The 19438-nt window shown below is 31.4% G+C and overlaps 1 protein-coding gene across 1 annotated transcript in view; it reads left to right on the forward strand.

The window, feature by feature from the left end:
* The first annotated feature begins 786 nt into the window (after positions 1–786).
* LOC107441531 (dynein axonemal intermediate chain 1-like) overlaps positions 787–19438 on the forward strand; it is a 23863-nt gene continuing 5211 nt past the window's right edge. Inside the window, exons 1-13 of the mRNA XM_071181842.1 lie at positions 787–822; positions 1814–1855; positions 2524–2604; positions 3651–3750; positions 3899–4002; positions 5457–5549; positions 6416–6490; positions 6568–6652; positions 8523–8687; positions 11365–11615; positions 11797–11886; positions 13871–13952; positions 16428–16656. Coding sequence (XP_071037943.1) covers positions 787–822; positions 1814–1855; positions 2524–2604; positions 3651–3750; positions 3899–4002; positions 5457–5549; positions 6416–6490; positions 6568–6652; positions 8523–8687; positions 11365–11615; positions 11797–11886; positions 13871–13952; positions 16428–16656 — 1433 coding nt within the window. The remainder of the gene's footprint in view (positions 823–1813; positions 1856–2523; positions 2605–3650; positions 3751–3898; positions 4003–5456; positions 5550–6415; positions 6491–6567; positions 6653–8522; positions 8688–11364; positions 11616–11796; positions 11887–13870; positions 13953–16427; positions 16657–19438) is intronic.

Consider the following 19438-nt stretch of genomic DNA (forward strand, 5'->3'; position numbering starts at 1 on the left):
AAATATTTCGCTGTTTCCTTATACAATTAATCTGGTTTTTGATGATGTTCTGCCCGTTTTCCTCTCAAGTGTTTAGACTGATTTTGAATGTGTAATCGTTTCTCTTTTGCGTGAATGTTAGTTTTCTCCAATTTTGTTCATAATTTTTTTTTTTACTTCATTTTTAGCAAGGTTTCTAAAAATATACATTTTGTAAGGGTATAAAAGAATTTTTTTTTATATAGGTAAATGAAAAGTTTCTTTTTTTAATTTAATAATATTTCTCAGCTTTAAAAGTTTGAAGAGAACAGTTAAGTAAACTAAGTGAAATGTTTTAAATACTAAAATTTATTTTTATTATTATTATAAGTTAACTTTCATATTTCCTTTCTTTTAAATGAAAATTCTTTTAAAAATTTTTATTCAGCTTTTTAAAAAAATAATCGTTTTTTTTTTTTTTACAATGCCAATGTTTTTCCTTTTTTTTAAAAAAAGGAAAACAACTTAAATTTGAATCTGTGTAATTTCCATGGGAATTTAATGGTTACCCATATGATGTTGGTCATCTCACATGATTTTTTTTTTTTTGTTTATTTCATAGAGTTCTAATACTCCTCATATTTCGAATCATTATTTCAGATTGCGTGACTTATCAATTGCGGAGAAAATTTGATACATGGTAAAACTCTGTACTGTATAAAAGTGGAAGTTGTTACCAAGGTAACTGAACCATCTCATTTTTACAATATCTGAATTCTTCTGAGTGCCTTTCATTGAGTTTCCTTCATCGTTTCGCAAACTTTCGAAATGTTACGGAGAAATTTTATTGAAAAAGTTCGGCAGGTAAGACAAATTTCAATTGGCATTTTTTTTTTTTTTAAGAAATGCCCCGTAAAAAAATTTGAATTTTAGCCAAAACGGTTTTGCGAAAACTTGATGCATAATTGTGTACATTTCTTCCAGTAGTCAACAAAAGTCCATTTACATTGTTTTGATAAGGTGTTCCACAAAGATCACTCTTTATATATATTTTTAGAATTCTGGTCAAAAAACCAGTTTATACAAAAAGGGTTGCTGGTAATTTCTTAACGGAGAAACAAATGCGCTATTGAAATCTTATAAATCACTATTAAAGAAAGCGACCGCGCAAAGCATTACAATTTGTCTGATTACGAGTCGAAGTATGGAAGTATTTTTGACAATCGTCTTTCATCTTCTTTTAGTTATCTCCGGCAATCATTCTGATTTTGGTGTTGTGTACACCGCCTTTCCTAAGAGTGATCAGTCAAATTTAGATAGCTTTTTTATTTTATTTTTTTTTTCCGCTTCACAAAACCTACAAAAAATATAGTTTGCTATTGTCATAAATATCGTCTGTAAATACGAGCTTATGTCATAAATATCGTCTGTAAATACGAGCTTATGTCTTAAATATCGTCTGTAAATGCGAGATGACTCAGAACGCTCGTTTTAAAAATTTCTTAGGTTCGAATTCTGGTGATAGCTGGTCAATTCGTATAATGTTCCAAGCTTATACCGATCACAAAGCTGACATAAAATTAAAACTTGAAAACTCTGTCCTAGTTAAAAAGAGTATTCATTCAGATCATTTTCTTCATAAAATTACTTGTGTTGATGATAACAAATGCATTAAATGATCAAACAATTCGACTTCTTTCCATTAGTACTTTTAAAAATTTGTAAGAACCATGCAGACAATGTTGTTTTTTATTTATTTTGTTTTGAAATCTTTCTCTAACAATGCATATATGTCTGAAAATGTTTCACTAATTTTCTGTATTAATTGTGTTTTTATTTATTTTAATTTTCACAGACTTTGCCTCAATCTGTAAATATACTACGTTTGACTGTGGAGGTAATTTTTATATATTCTTTATTGTTATTTATACGTATTGATTGTAAAGATTTTGTATGATGTTATCTACTATTATTATTTTTATTATTTCTTACTAAAAAGTAATTAACCATTTTTGTACCTGGTATTGTTTCTGTTCTTGTTTCTAATCCTAAAAAAAATCATATCAAAATTGTTTCTAGAAAAATATGTTTTGACTGTCCTAAATTTAAATACCGATTTTGATCTGCCTTAGAGACAAATTTTTGATTATTGATGTAAAAGAAATAATTTTTGTTTTGAAAAGTACCTCTCAAATTTTTTAAGTATATTATTATTATATTATCATTATTTTTTCTTCATTCCATGGTAAACTAGCTTTTCTTTTTAGAGAAATTGTCGTTTAGTTAGTTTTGACATAAGCAGCTGCGTAATTTTTACCTCTGTTTGTTTTGTGGTTGGGAAATTTTTCTTTTCACGAAGAAAGGGAAGCGAATAAGAACTGTAGAAATGGAATGCAAATTCAAAAATAATGATCGAAACATTTTTCAAGTTATTTTAATATATTTTAATAAAACAGAAAATAGTCCCACCTCAAAACAAACATAGGTAAGAAAAAATGAAAACAATTAACAATCATTATAAAATAAAATAATGCTTTTTATTTCACAACTGTGTTTTATGTTAAGGAACTTGATAAGGAAGTAATTACAGTCCTTACTACTGGAGCTCCAGAAGCAGATGATAATTCTGTGGAATTTAATTACAAAGTAAGTATTTTATCTGAACCATTTTACATAAATAAATATTTGGGAATTTCTTTTCGTATTTATAAAATACTGTTTGTTGAAAAATTACCAATAATGTGTAAAGCCACTGAACGAAAATCAAAGAAGATTTAAATGTTTAGTTTGTTGGATTCTACCAAAGAAGCTAAATATTCGCCTCACTAAATTTCAAATCTCATTACAAAGTTCCTCAAAAAATAGCGCTCTTGACTATAAAATTAAATCAACATTTTCTGTTGCGTTCCAGGTAATTGCAGTTGAAAGATTTTTAAAGGGTATCTGTTCTCAGACTGATCTATTGTTGTGCTGCAAATGATTTTTATTAAGAATACGTGTAGTTTTCCTCTGTCAGCAGCGCCATCTGTTCACGAACTTTTCAACTTATTTGGAAACATGATGCGAAAAAAGTTTGAAGTTTCCTAAACAGAGCAGCAAACCGAATCTCTTTTTTCCCCTTCTGTTTTTTCAATTGAAATTTTCATTCGACGCTCATTTTTGGAGCGCGTGACGCATAGATTATATTAGAATAATTGGAAAATTACACGCTTTGATTCGACTATAAGACGAGCTGATTCTGGATTCATATATTATTCTCAAATTTCGCCCCTATGGAATGGTGGGTAATAAGTTTGAATAACTACTCTTGATTAATTAGAGTTAATAACGGCGTTCATACTAACTATTGATCATGTTATTATTTAGTAACTTATTACATATTTATATTGAGATAAATCAAAGAACAGGTTTTGACAAGTTTTATTTTTATTCAAAGCTAAATATTGAAAGAAGAACAATGCCATAAATTTTGAAGCAAATGATTCTATAAATGGCAGATCTTCGAAATCATTTTCTTTAAAATTTCCAATATTGAATTTTTTTTTTAAATTAAAATTAAGAATAAGACTAAGACAAAGTTCATAAAATGTACTAAATTTGAATGCTAATATTTAAACTATTTCTGAAGAAAATAAATCATGGTTTCTCTATTTTACATTATGAAACAAGAATTAATTTTCAATTTATTATAGGAAAGAGCTTACAGAGTTCGCGAAAATCAAAATAAGGCCATCGTATTTTTTCAACAATTTGGCAATATCAAAAGGATGTCCTCAGATGCAGATGAACAAGGTTTGTAAATTTACGACAGATAGTTAAGAACAATAATTAAAATTATCAAGTGAATTATAATTATTTATCAATATTTCAATCACATTTAAATAAATCACATGAATTGTTCTAATTAAATGTACTTTGTTTTCTTTATCTTTTCTTTAAGAAACAAAAAAGAGTGAGGATACAGTTGAAGAATTGGATACCAAGCGAAGAAATAAGTTCAATTTTTGTGATAGAGCAACCCAAACTCCGACATTTTTGCACATGGTAAGATTTTATTGTAATCTGAAAAAAAATGAAAAACGTCAGTGAAGATATTACGTTATATCTGTCCTTAATACAATGCATTTTTTAAATCCTTATCAATTTAAAGTCATGAAAAACAACCACATTTCCCAGACTATAAGATAGTTTTTTTAAAACTTCTAAATTGCAATAAAATTTTTGATTTCACTTATACATCAACAACGTATTCAGACACGAAGATTTTTTTTCTTCCGAAATTGGATACTTTATACTAAAAAATTAACCTTGACTAATAAATAATGGTTTGTTGTGCTCTTTTTAAGGAACCACATATTAATTTCAAAATTAGTTACAAACTTCGTCGAAAGATGGCGCTGTTACTAAGAAAACTATAAAACATGGTTTTCAAGTTGCATTATTTGCAGCAATAACGTAGTGTAGTGTGAGGACAATATTAATAGATTCCCGTGCAACTATTTCAATTAAAACGAACTGAAATGCACCTGGAAGCCTTCTTTTAGTTTTTTAGTTATGTGCACCGCCTATAAATAATTTCGAAATTTGCTCTTAAAAAAATCGTTTCCTTAGCAAAACACAGCAAACGGTAAATTTATTAGTTACTTCAGTTTTACTTTCATTACTTTTCAAGGAATCTGTTATTTTTTGGGATACCTGATATAATTAGAATGTCCTTTGAATATTTAAATGCTTTTTAATTTATTCAAAGTTTTTTCTCCTACTATATTTCATCCTTGAAGTATATTTGAACAATATTTTATTCTTATCTATATTCTAATATCGATGCGAGGGAACTATATTTTATCCTTACATATTCTAATATAGATGCGATAGAACTATATTTTATTCTTACATATTCTAATATAGATGCGATAGAACTATATTTTATCCTTATCTATATTCTAATATAGATGCGATAGAACTATATTTTATCCTTGCATATTCTAATATAGAGGCGATAGAACTATATTTTATTCTTATCTATATTCTAATATAGATGCGATGGAACTATATTTTATGCTTACATATTCTAATATAGATGCGATAAAACTATATTTTATCCTTACATATTCTAATATAGATGCGATAAAACTATATTTTATTCTTACATATTCTAATATAGATGCGATAGAACTATATATTATCCTTGCATATTCTAATATAGATGCGATAGAACTATATTTTATTCTTATCTATATTCTAATATAGATGCGATAGAACTATATTTTATGCTTACATATTCTAATATAGATGCGATAAAACTATATTTTATCCTTACATATTCTAATATAGATGCGATAAAACTATATTTTATTCTTACATATTCTAATATAGATGCGATAGAACTATATATTATCCTTACATATTCTAATACAGATGTGATTGAACTATATTTCATCCTTACATATTTTATAATTTAATTCACATCATACTTTTTTTTAAAAAATTTTATGTAGGAGAAGGAGACTGAAACAGTACCTACTCCTCAGTTTGTTTTTGAGGGCACAGTATCACTATCTGAGATAGTCAGTACTTATCAAGAAAGAGAGGTATAAATTTAGTTTTCAGTTTGCTTTTTCCATCTAATCCACGCATGTAAATATTTGTTATTTTATTTTATTAAACTGTCCGCTCTTCACGAATTGAAAAAACTGTAATTTGATTCTTTATAAATTTTAAGATTGTTTATTATCCCAAGTTTCAATGATCTCAGCCCTTAATTTCTACATAGACTGTTTTTGGTATAGGCATATTCTTTTTCTGGAGGATAGCTTTTTAACTTAAGATACTCTTAATTCTTTTATGACGTAAATGGCTTTCACTATATCTAAATCGAAGCAGTACATGATAAATGAAAAAAAAAGAAAAGAGAAAATCTTTTCCAATGGACAGCAAGGTGAAGGCTCATTAATGGAGTGGGAAAGCTTCGACTTGGGTGGTTTGCTAAACCTAGCCTCTCCCTCATCCCTATCAACAATTCTACCATGGCCCCCGTCGGGCTCTTGATTGGCTAAATATAGGTCCCATATGATCCTGCACCGATGAACCGATATTGGAATGTTTATATTTTTTAACATTGGTCCTATGTATGGCTTATGTCGTCCTTAATGGGTCTAGGGCCTATACTGACTGAATAATGAATAAATATCGGGTGAATCTGATACCATTTCGATTCTTTGTATTATAAAAAGCTCTTTAAATAAGTTAGATTTTTTATTCATTTTTTTTCAACACTACTCCAATTAAGGTGTCTATATTCACTTCCCTCCGACTCTCCGCTCCGTACTTTCTGCTTTCTTCCCTTTAGTCCCTGAAATAAATTCTTCCGGTTCGCTTTACGCTTACTTTGTACACGCGAATTCATGATGGGAGACCTATAGGAACATTACATTAAAAACTTTTTTTGTAAGTTTAGGTAACAGAGGGAAAGAAAACAAACGAAGAAGACGTAACTAAAATGACAAAGAAGAACTTTCGAAAGAATGAATCAGTAAGATACTATTAACAAAGTCAAGTGTATACAAATATTGAAACCGTCTGTTGTAAAATTTCTTCTTTACTATTTAGGGCCAAGATCCCTTGACGAAATTACGATTTTTTCGAATTTGTGAAAGAATGATAGACCAGAACTTGCTTTCCGATGTTAATATAGGTAAATTCCTTCATTATTCCATTTATATATGAGGTATCCAATGAATTCTCATGCAGTATTCGTATCGTAACGAACGCATTACTCAATCTTTTATTTCGAGACTTTAGAATGTCCAATGCATTCTCTTTTAAGAAGTGATTTTAAACTCAAACTAACTAATCATTAATCATTAAAACGAACTCAACTAATCATTAAAACGAAGAAGATGGAAAGAAGTGTTAGCACTCGGTTATGACATCTGAAGCTGAATTTTTCTTCTTTAACCCCTTGCTTACAGCTCTTTGTATGATGAAGTCCGCCATTCATTCTTGTCCACATGTTATACCAGCCGTAAACAAAAGGTTAAATAATAAACTTCTGTTCCAAACCACTTCCATTATCTTTCCATTCCTTCTTGCCCACCCGTTATACCAGCCGTAAACAAAAGGTTAAATAATAAACTTCTGTTCTGAACCACTTCCATTATACTTCCATTCATTCTTGTCCACCCGTTATTCCAGCCGTAAACAAAAGGTTAAATAATAAACTTCTGTTCTGAACCACTTCCATTATCTTTCCATTCCTTCTTGTCCACCCGTTATACCAGCCGTAAACAAAAGGTTAAATAATAAACTTCTGTTCCAAACCACTTCCATTATCCTTCCATTCTTTCTTGCCCACCCGTTATTCCAGCCGTAAACAAAAGGTTAAATAATAAACTTCTGTTCTGAACCACTTCCATTATACTTCCATTCCTTCTTGTCCACTCGTTATGCCAGCCGTAAACAAAAGGTTAAATAATAAACTTCTGTTCCAAACCACTTCCATTATCTTTCCATTCTTTTTTGTCCACCCGTTATGCCAGCCGTAAACAAAAGGTTAAATAAACTTCTGTTCCAAACCACTTCCATTATCTTTTCATTCCTTCTTGCCCACCCGTTATACCAGCCGTAAACAAAAGGTTAAATAATAAACTTCTGTTCTGAACCACTTCCATTATCCTTCCATTCTTTCTTGTCCACCCGTTATACCAGCCGTAAACAAAAGGTTACATAATAAACTTCTGTTCTGAACCGTTATCCTTCCATTCTTTCTTGTCCACCCGTTATACCAGCCATAAACAAAAGGTTAAATAATAAACTTCTGTTCTGAACCACTTCCATTAATCCTTCCATTCATTCTTGTCCACCCGTTATACCAGTCGTAAACAAAAGGTTAAATAATAAACTTCTGTTCCAAACCACTTCCATTATCCTTCCATTCCTTCTTGTCTACCTGTTATGCCAGCCGTAAGCAAAAGGTTAAATTAGAAACTTCTGTTCTGAAACTCCACTTTCATTATCCTCAAAGTAACCGATTGCGGACTTTGTCATTAGCAAGACAAAGGGGAAAAAATTAGGTTATTAATTTTTAAAAAAGCATCTTGTTCCTGGAGTAATTTCAAAGTGGGGAAAGTTTCCGTTTGTTTTCATTGATAAAAGAGGTATAGAGAAAAATCGAGAGACACAGAGATTAATAAAAAACAATAAAATGAGATTTCAGAGAAAGTTCATATTAGAAAACTAAATGGAAATGAATATGATAGGTTTGCGTGGTTTTTCCTTTCATGTAAAGCAAATATCCATTAGCTCCATCAGAAAGTCCTCCACGAAGTCAAAGTTTTTCCAGTACTTGATCTAGGAGTTCCCTTGTCTTCTGGATTGGGTTAAAAATTACTAGGTTACGGAGTTGAAGATAGGTAGTCGTCATATCTGACGTCAGAGCCTGTAAAAAAACAGCCTTAAAACTGCATGAGAACTTATTAAACATCATATAACTTTGAATTGTTTTGGACCGATCCTTATTGATTTCAAAAATCAAACCCTTCATAATTCTTTTATTTTACTCACAGATTTCAGTTTTTATGATACTCCTGCGGATGAATTCAAAGATAAAGGAATGGGTTCGCTACTGGCCCTTTGGAAGTTCAGCTATCAACCCATGAAGGGATTGTCTATCACAAGCCTGAGTTGGAATAGTCAGTATCCTGATATGTTTGCTGCAGCTTTTGGTGCTTGTACGTTTTTATACAGATTTCATTCAACATGTTTATATCTATCTAGTTTTCTATTAGGTTCAGTACCACTATGAAAATATTCGATAAAAGATTTTTTTTTTAAAAATTTTGTTAAAAAAAGTTTTTGTTTTCATCTAAGTTTAAAAAATAACTGGATCGAATGGATTCTGCTCAAAAATGTTAGTATCGAATCAATTAAAGAATTACTCGGAAAAAAATATTTAAAAAAAAAAACTTTAAAATTATTCATTATAAAACGAAAATTTGGAAGAAAAAACGAAAAAATTCTAATAACTGAAGTCCCGCTGTTCCAGTTGACTGGGGACACTGTTCCCAGTTGAACACCAAAGTCAATAATCACTGGTTGCGTTCAGTAAGCCGTTGGGTTGACCACATTGATCTGCCTGTATAAGAACCGAGGGTGCCCGGTATCGTGGTCCTCGTTAAATTGTTCTGCTGTAAAGTGCTCGACTTCGCGCGTAGGTCATAGTCGGGATATCAAAGCAGAGGAGCCATCCCCTATGCAGAGGATCGAAATTGTGATGGCATGTCTTTGGATCATCTTCAGGGATGTTTCACAGACCGTCGCCGATAATCCATTATTCAGCTTTAGTTTGACATAAACCAAGAATCTACCTACCCATCCAGTAACTGAGCAGACGGCACCTATTCATTTCTTCTACGTTACCTAATCTTAATTTATGGTTTTAAAATATGTGTTGCATTAGTAACCTTGAACTGAGCCAATAGAGGTAGCTAAGCAAAGGATTATTCAATAAACGTCACAGCTATTTTGCTATACCTTAGTACAATTACTATACTCTTACTACAGAAAGAGTAATTATTATATTCTTACTCCAGAAAGAGTAATTACTATACTCTTACTCCCGAAAGAGTAATTACTATACTCTAACTCCAGAAAGATTAATTACTATACTCTTACTCCAGAAAGATTAATCACTATACTCTTACTCCAGAAAGATTAATCACTATACTCTTACTCCAGAAAGAGTAATTATTATACTCTTACTCCAGAAAGAGTAATTACTATACTCTAAATTTAGAAAGAGTAATTATTATACTCTTACTCCAGAAAGAGTAATTACTATACTCTTACTCCAGAAAGAGTAATCATTATACTCTTACTACAGAAAGATAAATTACTATACTTTTACTCCAGAAAGAGTATTTACTGTACTCTTACTCCAGAAAGAGTAATTATTATATTCTTACTCCAGTTGTATGAAAGTTACAAAAGTGTTAGACTTATTGTCCATTGATAATTTCAAGCCTTCAAATAGTTATATTTTCTTAAGACTTTTTTATTGATTTTTTAATTAAGTGAGGTGTTACATGACATGCATAAAGTAATACTAAGAAGAGAAGTAATCCACAGATCTAATCTTTCAATTGAATTTAAAGACATTATAATTTAATTGAGTCGCGATGGANAAAGAGTAATTACTATACTCTTACTCCAGAAAGAGTAATTACTATACTCTTACTCCAGAAAGAGTAATTATTATACTCCTACTCCAGAAAGAGTAATTATTATACTCTTACTCCAGAAAGAGTAATTACTATCTTACTCCAGAACGAGTAATTACTATACTCTTCCTCCAGAAAGTTTAATTACTATATTCTCACTCCAGAAAGAGTAATTATTATACTCTTAATCCAGAAAGATTAATTACTATACTCTTACTCCAGAAAGAGTAATTATTATACTCTTACTCCAGAAAGAGTAATTACTATACTCTTACTCCAGAAAGAGTAATTACTATACTCTTACTCCATAAAGAGTAATTACTATACTCTTACTCCAGAAAGAGTAATTACTATACACTTACTCCAGTCGTATGAAAGTTACAAAAGTGTTAGACTTATTGTTCATTGATAATCTCAAGCCTTCAAATGGTTATATTTTCTTAAGACATTTTTATCTTTTCTTCAATTAAATGAGGAGTTACACGACATGCATAAAGTAATACTAAGAAGAGAAGTAATCCACGGATCTAATCTTTCAATTGAATTTAAAGACATTATAATTTAATTGAGTCGCGATGGATCAGGGGAGAGAGCGTTCGCCTCCAAATGAGTTGACCCAGCTTTCAATTCCAGCTTTGACTGGTTGATACAAATCCTCACCTTCCAGCCTCTGCTTCCAGCTCCTCACACCGACCCCAAGGCTGACGTAAAATATCCTCAGTGTTAGGTGGTTAGAATTCCATTTCCGTCGGGACAACCGTGTGAGGTTTCCGTGGTTTTCCTTTCCATGCAACGCAAATGCAAAAAAATCCTCCACGAAGGCCAGTGTGTCCCGATACTTGATTCAGGCGTTCTCTTGTTTTCTGGGCTGAGATCAAAATTGCAAGGCTACGGAGATGAAATTTGATATTCGTGAACTAAAAAATGGATCAGCTGTTTAACGATAAAATAAAGTGTAGAGTCGTACTTACAATCAAAAAGGGGGGAGAGCTACCATTTCCTTGAGGGTATGCATGTTGGCCTTCTTTTGTTCCATAAAGCAAAGGAAAAGTCAGGCAGTCGGCCTTTTTTACCCAGGTATCGTCGTTTAGCTTTCGTCTCTTTCTTAATTTAGGCACTCTAATTTAATAAATCCAATTAGTAGTTAGTTTTAATTCATTTGTTTTCATTGAATATTTATTTATTTCAGATAATGTAGCAAAGAAAGGCCAGGGCGGATGCGTCTGCATCTACAGCTTAAAAAGCCCCTCCCACCCGGAAAAAGTATTTCCATGCAAAACTGGAGTCCATTGCCTAGAATTTCACAAACATTTCTCATACTTATTAGCTGTAGGTTTTGCCGATGGTACTGTGGCTGTCTATGATTTGAGAAAAATCGGAACTTCACCAGAAGCAGTCAATAAAAATTCCAGATTGGAGCATAGTGACATAGTCAGTCATGTAAGTGAGATCTACCAGAAGCAGGCTGTTGTGCCAATGATGATAATGAAGTTTAATTAATAATTTAAATTAAATGCACTCTTCTTTCAAATCCTTATTTAGAAATTATGCAGCCATACGTAAACAACTTTTGCAGTTAATAAATGTGTTAATTTTTAATTAATTTCTGATTCACCTGCAGGTAAGATGGCTTCCTGACAGTATCGACGGACAGCATAACTTTTGCTCGATATCTGCTGATAGTAAGGTTATAAACTGGCTGTTGGCAAAGGTACTTATTTATGTAAATACGGTGTTCTATAATGAATGTCTTTAATGTATATTTTTAAAAAGAATTTCTGAGCTTTTGCCTGAAAGTTTATTTTCATTCATTTTCGGCATATTTAGCAACTTATCAAAAATTTGACGAATTCCATCTCCAGGGTAAGATTTGTTGCTGTTGTTTTCGTATGCTTGTTAAGGCAGATGGGTGAGATTGTTCTTGTTTTCCAGTAGCGCCATCTATGACCAAAGATTTGATTGAAAAATTAAAATTCATTGTGGTTATATTGTAAACTTAATTGGGACAGTGATTCCAGCTCGTGAACGCATTTAACTTCAGGATGGATACGACGCCAACCTACCAAAAATGCATTTCAAGAAAGGATGATTAAACTTATGTTTAAATGGGACAAAAACAAAACTTCATCAAAATCTTATTTCGGATGATTGGATTAAAATAATCAAAATAAGTTTGATTGACGGTTATCGTTAACCCTTTGACGTAGAATTTTATTAAATCTATGTATTTTTTCTTTATTTTATACTAACTTAGGCCAAAATAACAGGAAAATATTGTATTTAGCTTTTTGATAATTTATGGTTATCAAAAACAGCATGAAACACCGGTGTATTTTTCAGAGTTAAAGCTAAAGTATCCCAAAAATGGCTCAATTCCAAACAATAAATTTTTTAAATTATTATTATAATTATTAACGGTCAGGCACTNGGAAAATTTATCGAATTTCGTTCCGGTTTTTTGGTTTTCCGGTTTTCTGATTTCCGGATAACGGGTTCTGTACTGTACTAACTTAGGCCAAAATAAGAGGAAAATATTATATTTAGCAATTTGATAATTTATGGTTATCAAAAACAGCATGAAACACCGGTGTATTTTTCAGAGTTAAAGCTAAAATATCCCAAAAATGGCTCAATTCCAAACAATAATTTTTTAAAATTATTATTATAATTATTAACGGTCAGGCACTGAATTCTCGTTCTTCGCCTTGGAATATGCCGAAAGTTCTGTTCATTTTAACATACCCCATTTGTACCTACGAATCAAAGTCACGAAAACAAGAAGCATTACTCATGCCAGTCTACCAAAGACACCCGTTCACAAGGGAGGGCCACATTCACACACCAAAAAACAACACACAGAAGAGAAGCATCTATTCCCTGAGATGGGTTCGAACCCGTAACCGTTGGCTTCGCAGTCAGGCACGCTGACAACTCATACTAATAACGCAATCAATTCGAATTGTGGACTATATAACCAGAGGTCTTCATCTTAAACTATCTTCAGATATCCTAATGCTGGACATTAGTAAAGCGGTCGATAAAGTTTAGCATAATCTATAAATAATACAACTAAATTTCCCACCTGGGATTGTCAACATTATTCGCAACTATCTCAGCAATGAAAACTTCCACATCAGCGTCGACAAACATAAATCACCGATTTATCAACATGAATCAACGAGTTATTTATCATTAAAGTTTCTTTAACTTACAAAATCAATTACTGATAAATTTTAGAATGTGAATGAAAAAAGACAGTTTTTCAAACTACTACGCTTGGATTTTATATTTTAGTAAAAATATAATTCCGATAATCTAACAGATTTTTTTTAGTAACTATTAGACTGTTTTTTAGAGTAAAAAAATACCTAAATATATTTTCGCTTGTTACAGCGGCGGAAAAAAACATACTAAAAAGACATCGGTGTCCCAGCTACGTCAAAGGGTTACGATCGTTTATTGATATATGGTGTTTTCTAAAAATTTATTTCTCGTTAATAATTTCCCAAGTTTAGTTAATGTTTTTGTTTTACATTTACTCTTTAATTTTCCTTAGTGTGTATAGTTTTAACAAGGATTTGAAGTATATACATTAAGGGCGGTGATTGCGGTGCACCCTGTATACATAATATATTTTTTTTTTCAAAATTTATCTAACTTTGAATAATCAAATGAATTTTTCTTTTATTGTTTAGTCTGAACTGATACCAGCTGAAGTTATAAATTTTTACCAAAATGATATCTTTACTGGAAACTCAGGGAATGATCGCTTTGTAAGTAAGTGAAAACTAAAGTCCCTGTATCTAATGTAGGTAGAGAGTTACGGCTTACTGGTAATAATCTATGATTGGTTTAAAACAAAGTTTACACGAATTTTCTCAAAAGAGTTCTTTTTGAAGGAATCTTAAAATTAGATATAATACTTAATTATTTTGTCTTGCTTTTAATATCTAATTATTCAAAGTTAAATAACTATTCAAAGCATCTATTATAAGCAGCAAAATAATTGTTATATAATTCATATGTTTGATGAAATAATTAAACTAAATTATAATTAAAGTAATTTTTTTTGTCAAAAAAAAAATCGTAGCAAGTATCGTGAACAAAAAAAAAAGAAAAGTTGTGATTTTATATTTAAAGAATTGAATCAACTAATCATTAATTTATGCAACTTTGGTGTAATTTAGCCTGTTTTGTTATAGAATTAAATAGCGGAAGTGTTGAGAACAGGGGGGGGGTGAAGAACCACTCATTTTGTGCTTTTTATTCACATCGATGTTAAATTTTAATGATTTATTTTAAGTTTTCACATGGATTGATCATTTAGTAGTGAATTTATTACTTGCATACTATTATTTTATTTTCGGATTACAGTAACAAAGTAACAAGAGGTTTTGAAAAAGGCCTGCTTTTTAGGCAATTTAAAGTACCTATTGCGTATAAAAAATAGTAATGAATAGCAAGAAAAACACATCACCCATGTCGCTAAACACTAAAAAACGTTTAAAAGCAAACTAAGTACAAAAGAATTATAGTATTGATAAAATATAACACATAGTACATTACTAACAATATATAAATGTAACTAATAATATATATAAATATAACTGCAGTCAAATTTCGTTATAGTGAACCTTCAAGGGGCTGAAATTTTCGTTCACTATAACCGGGATTTTACTATATCCGTCAACAATTTTAACTAATGGTTCCAATGGTTCCCCACCTTTTTTTTACACATTATTTAAATAAATGACCAATATAATAAAATACAAAAATTACTGAAAAATAATACGTCATCATCATCATATCTGGCTAGACAGCCCAGGGTGGGCCAGTGCCTTCCTTTGAATTCGAATCCACTTCTCTCTATTGACACTTGTTCGCCAATTTTTCTCCTTTTGAGTACGGAAATCAGTCTCGACTAAATCCAGCCATCTCAGCCTGGGTCTACCTCTTTTCCTGTTCGTTAGGGGTTTGTGTAATAGGATTTTCTTTAAATTTGAGTCATCATTCCTTCTGAAAATGTGAGCTGCCCAGTTCATTCGATTTATTTTAATGAATTTCACAATATCTGGCTCTCTGTAGATTTTATACAGTTCAGTATTATATCGTCTTCTCCAGGAATTATTTATTTTTATCCCACCAAGGATGGCCCTCAAAACTTTTCTCTCAAAAATGGCAATTTTATTTTCACCAGGTTCCAGGTTCAATAGGTTCCAGGTCTCAGAGCCGTAGGTAAGTATTGGCCTAATTAATGTTTTATAGAGTAAAAGTTTTGTATTTTTTGATAAAAGAGAGGATTTAAAAAAACGTTTTAAACCATATAAAGCTTTATTTGAACAAATTAGACGACTTCCGAATCTCATTGTCTATGCTATTGTCGGCAGTAACTATTGAACCAAGGTAAGTAAAATTCTGAACAATCTGAAACCTGTGGGAACCAATCTCCAGATAGGATACACTAGAATTTAATTTAGCAAGTGCAGTCATGTATTTGGTCTTATCGGTATTAATGATTGGTCCCATATCCCTAGCAGCAAGCTCCAAAGAAAGGAAAGATTCTTTTAATGCAGGAACAGTTCTTGCAATGAAAAATAATACGTAGTAACAAAAAATGCTATAACTTTTATTTCTTTATTACTCTTCATCTTGCGTGCAAAAAAAAAAAATTACTTAGAGTACCATCATGCATAGGACATACAAATGGACGGCTTTTGCATAGTTGAAGTGGCTGCTCGAGTGAAAATAAGGTAACATGTTCTTTATACTTTTGTTATAAAATCTGTGATGAGCAGATAGCGCATTATTACCAGAAGTAGCAAAAATGGCAGATGATTTGAAATATTAAATAAAGAAAAACGGATAGAAATTGAAATGTTCTGTTTGCTGCGTGTTGCTTTTTCGGAACGAGATTTTCTTTTAAAGTTTCGAAATTAATTATAAAGTTCGTTAACAGATGGCAGTGCTAAGAAAAATAAGCACTATCTGCAGCAACAACGTGTTGTAGTCCGAGAATAAAACTAACAGACACCGGGACAAATAAATGGTTTTATAGCTTTTTTTAGTCAGTAGCTGGAATTTATGATTCATTTTACATTTTGCTGATAATAAATTAAATAGTTTTCCAAGCAGAGCCCAACAAACCATACATTTATATCCCCTCAATCATCATTCACCTCATGGACACCCTATATCTTTTTCCATAATTTACAACACCTTAAACAATTCTGATAGTGATGCATTTCATTATAGGCTGTGGAACATCGATTTCTTTCAATCCAAGTTGCAGCGATCTTTTTTTGATCGGAACTGAAAATGGGTTAATTCACAAATGCTCCAATTTGTTCACTGCTCAATATTTGGATTCTTACAAAGATCATCAAAACATTGTGTACAATGTTCAATGGAATCCATTTCATCCTAGAGTATTTTTGTCCTGTAGTGCTGATTGGACAATAAGGATATGGGACCATTCATTAAAGTAAGCAATTAAAAAATATTTAGATGTACTGAAATGACGACTGTTGAATATTATAGATCAAATTCAGTTGATGTGATTGTGTACCAAGTCTTTGAAATATCCTCAACTATTAACAGTAACAAGGGTTTTAAGTCTGGCGAGAATAGTTCCTCCTATTTAGAACTAGTTTTTTTTAAAATATTTGCTAGATAAAATTCCCGTTACTCAATTTACCAAGAAATTTTTGATTATAATTGCTTACAGAGCAGCGATGGCACAGGGGATTGAGCGTTCGCCTTCCAATGAGGTGAACCGGGTTTGATCCCAGCGATGGCTGTTCGGTACAAATTCTGCATCCGGATTGCACCGACCACAGTGCTGGCGTGTAATATTCTCTCTGTTAGACGGATCATGGGTTAGAGTCCCCTTGTCGTCAGGCTAACCGTGAGAGGTTCTCGTGGTCTTCCTCTCCATGTAACGCAAATTCGGGTTAGTTCCATCAGAAAGTTCTCCGCGAAGGCAAATTTCTTCCAGTACTTGATCCAGGAGTTTCCTTGTCTTCTGGATTGGGTTCAATACTACAAAGTTACGGAGTTTAACATTAGTAGTAGCAAACCCAAAAATTAGGTCGGCTGTTCAACGACGGTTATAAAATTAAATAAAATTGCTTACAAATACTAGCTTTATAATGTTGGCCACCCGTAAACATAACAATTCTAAAATATTTTCTAAAAAATGTCAAGTTAATAATTTCTAAATCATGCCATTCTAATATAGTTTGCTCCCTAAACTTTATTATTAATCATGAAACTACACTAAACAAATAATCAATATATTTGTTATCGTTATCACGGCTTGCGATTACTTATAAACGTAATTACTCTTAAGGTTACACGTAATCTCGATTGAAAGCAATTATGATCATCCATACATACGATTACAATCAAACTAACACATAATTTCTGAAAATGATTACTTTTAGTCATTGACAACTATTTTTTTCAATCATGATTACATTAGTAATGGTAAAAGATCATAATTAGTAATCAATAGCTGTAGAACACCAAAAGTGCACCTGACTAGTTTAGTTGCAAATGCATGTTTAAAGTATTGAAACAGTTTTACAGGAACATATAGTAAAAATATTGTAATCTTGTTTGCAAGCAATTATGATTACTTGTAATCTTTGATCATGATTTCTTGGAATCACAATCGCGTTAGTAATCGTAAATGATGATAATTTGCGGTCAAAAACCAGTTATAATAGAAGCGTCGTTTGACTCTAGATAATTTCATAGCCGTAGAACCCAACTACTTTCTCAGCTCATTGCTACTTTTGCTGCAAATGTATCTTCCAAGCAGTGAAGCAGTTTTACAGATATACATAGGAAATATTTTGGGGAGAAAAAAAAAGGAAAGATAGAAATGAGTCAGAAAAAAAAGGAGATTAAAAGCAATGAAACAGTTTTACAGAAACGTATAGTATAAATTTTGTAATCTTGATTCCAAGCTATTATGATTACTTGTTATCATTATTAATGATTTCTTGGAATCGCGATCACATTAGCAATCGTAAATGATGATAATTTGTAATGAAAAACCAGTATATTTTTAATCCCTTTTTTTTTTGGACACTATTACCAGGTTGTTAAACTTAACCTTTATTTTGTAGTTAAATTTAATTTTTGTACAGATTTTATAATTTATTTATTATTATTGTATTTTATATTTTTAATATATTCATAGTAATTAAATAATCACACTGTTTAATAAATAAATAAACAGTATTAAAAATCATTTTGTTAGCTTAGCTCTCTTACATTATGTTTACGCCGACCAGGTGGCCGATTGGTTAGCGTGCCTGACTGCGGAGCTGATGGTTACGGGTTCGAATCCCGCTCATGGTATGGATGTTTCTTTCTCTCTCTCGGCGTTCTATGTCCTATCTCCTTTGTGTGACGTGGGCGACGCTGCTCCACCGCCGTGGCTTCGCCACAGGTGCCCACTGGGTAACGATAAGAGAATAGCAGTCCTGGCATATGAGGCCAAAGGGACAACACATCCCAAGTGCCCGCCATTAAAAAAACAAACAAAAAAACATTATGTTTTCAAGACCTGGTTTTTATGTTTTTTAACAAATGATTCAACAATTTTAATGGCAGTTTTGTGTTTTCCTCGCTTGAATTTGCGACCTATAATGTGCATACTTTTTTCTTTTGCAAAATGTCAAAAAATATATAACATATTTGTTCCTCGCGAATGGTTCATTTTTTTCATAACAGAAAAAAGTGGTAGCACAGGTATATCATTATTAGAATTTATTTTGTAGAAATAGAAATAAAATATTTCTTACTGTATTATCTATTTTTTAAAAAAGATAGATATTTATATTTGGATGTAAAATCAAAACACAATTTCTTTTTAAAGCTAAAATTTTAAGGTAACGGAAATATCTATTTAATAAAAAACTACTATTTTATAAAAAACTACATATTTTCTGGCCAATGGGTCGGGGTCAGTGTGACGAAACACTCAGTATTATCTATATAAATATTTCTCTTACGTAGCACCTTTAAATCGAGTATTTCTCTGTCCATTGGCAACGTTACATGTATTATTAATGTTGTTAGGTTGTCTTAAGTAATACTTTAAGCAGTGTTGAATAGTTAGTTAGACATTAAATATTTACATAGATTCTTTTTTAATTCCTAAAATGGCTGTAGAAATTTTAAACATAAACGGTGTTGCGGCGCCGCATACTTTCACACCAAATATTGGTGACGGAGCTTGCCTTTATATATAT

Source organism: Parasteatoda tepidariorum, chromosome 6 (genome assembly GCF_043381705.1).
Source record: "Parasteatoda tepidariorum isolate YZ-2023 chromosome 6, CAS_Ptep_4.0, whole genome shotgun sequence".
In the NCBI taxonomy this organism is placed as follows: Eukaryota; Metazoa; Arthropoda; class Arachnida; order Araneae; family Theridiidae; genus Parasteatoda; species Parasteatoda tepidariorum.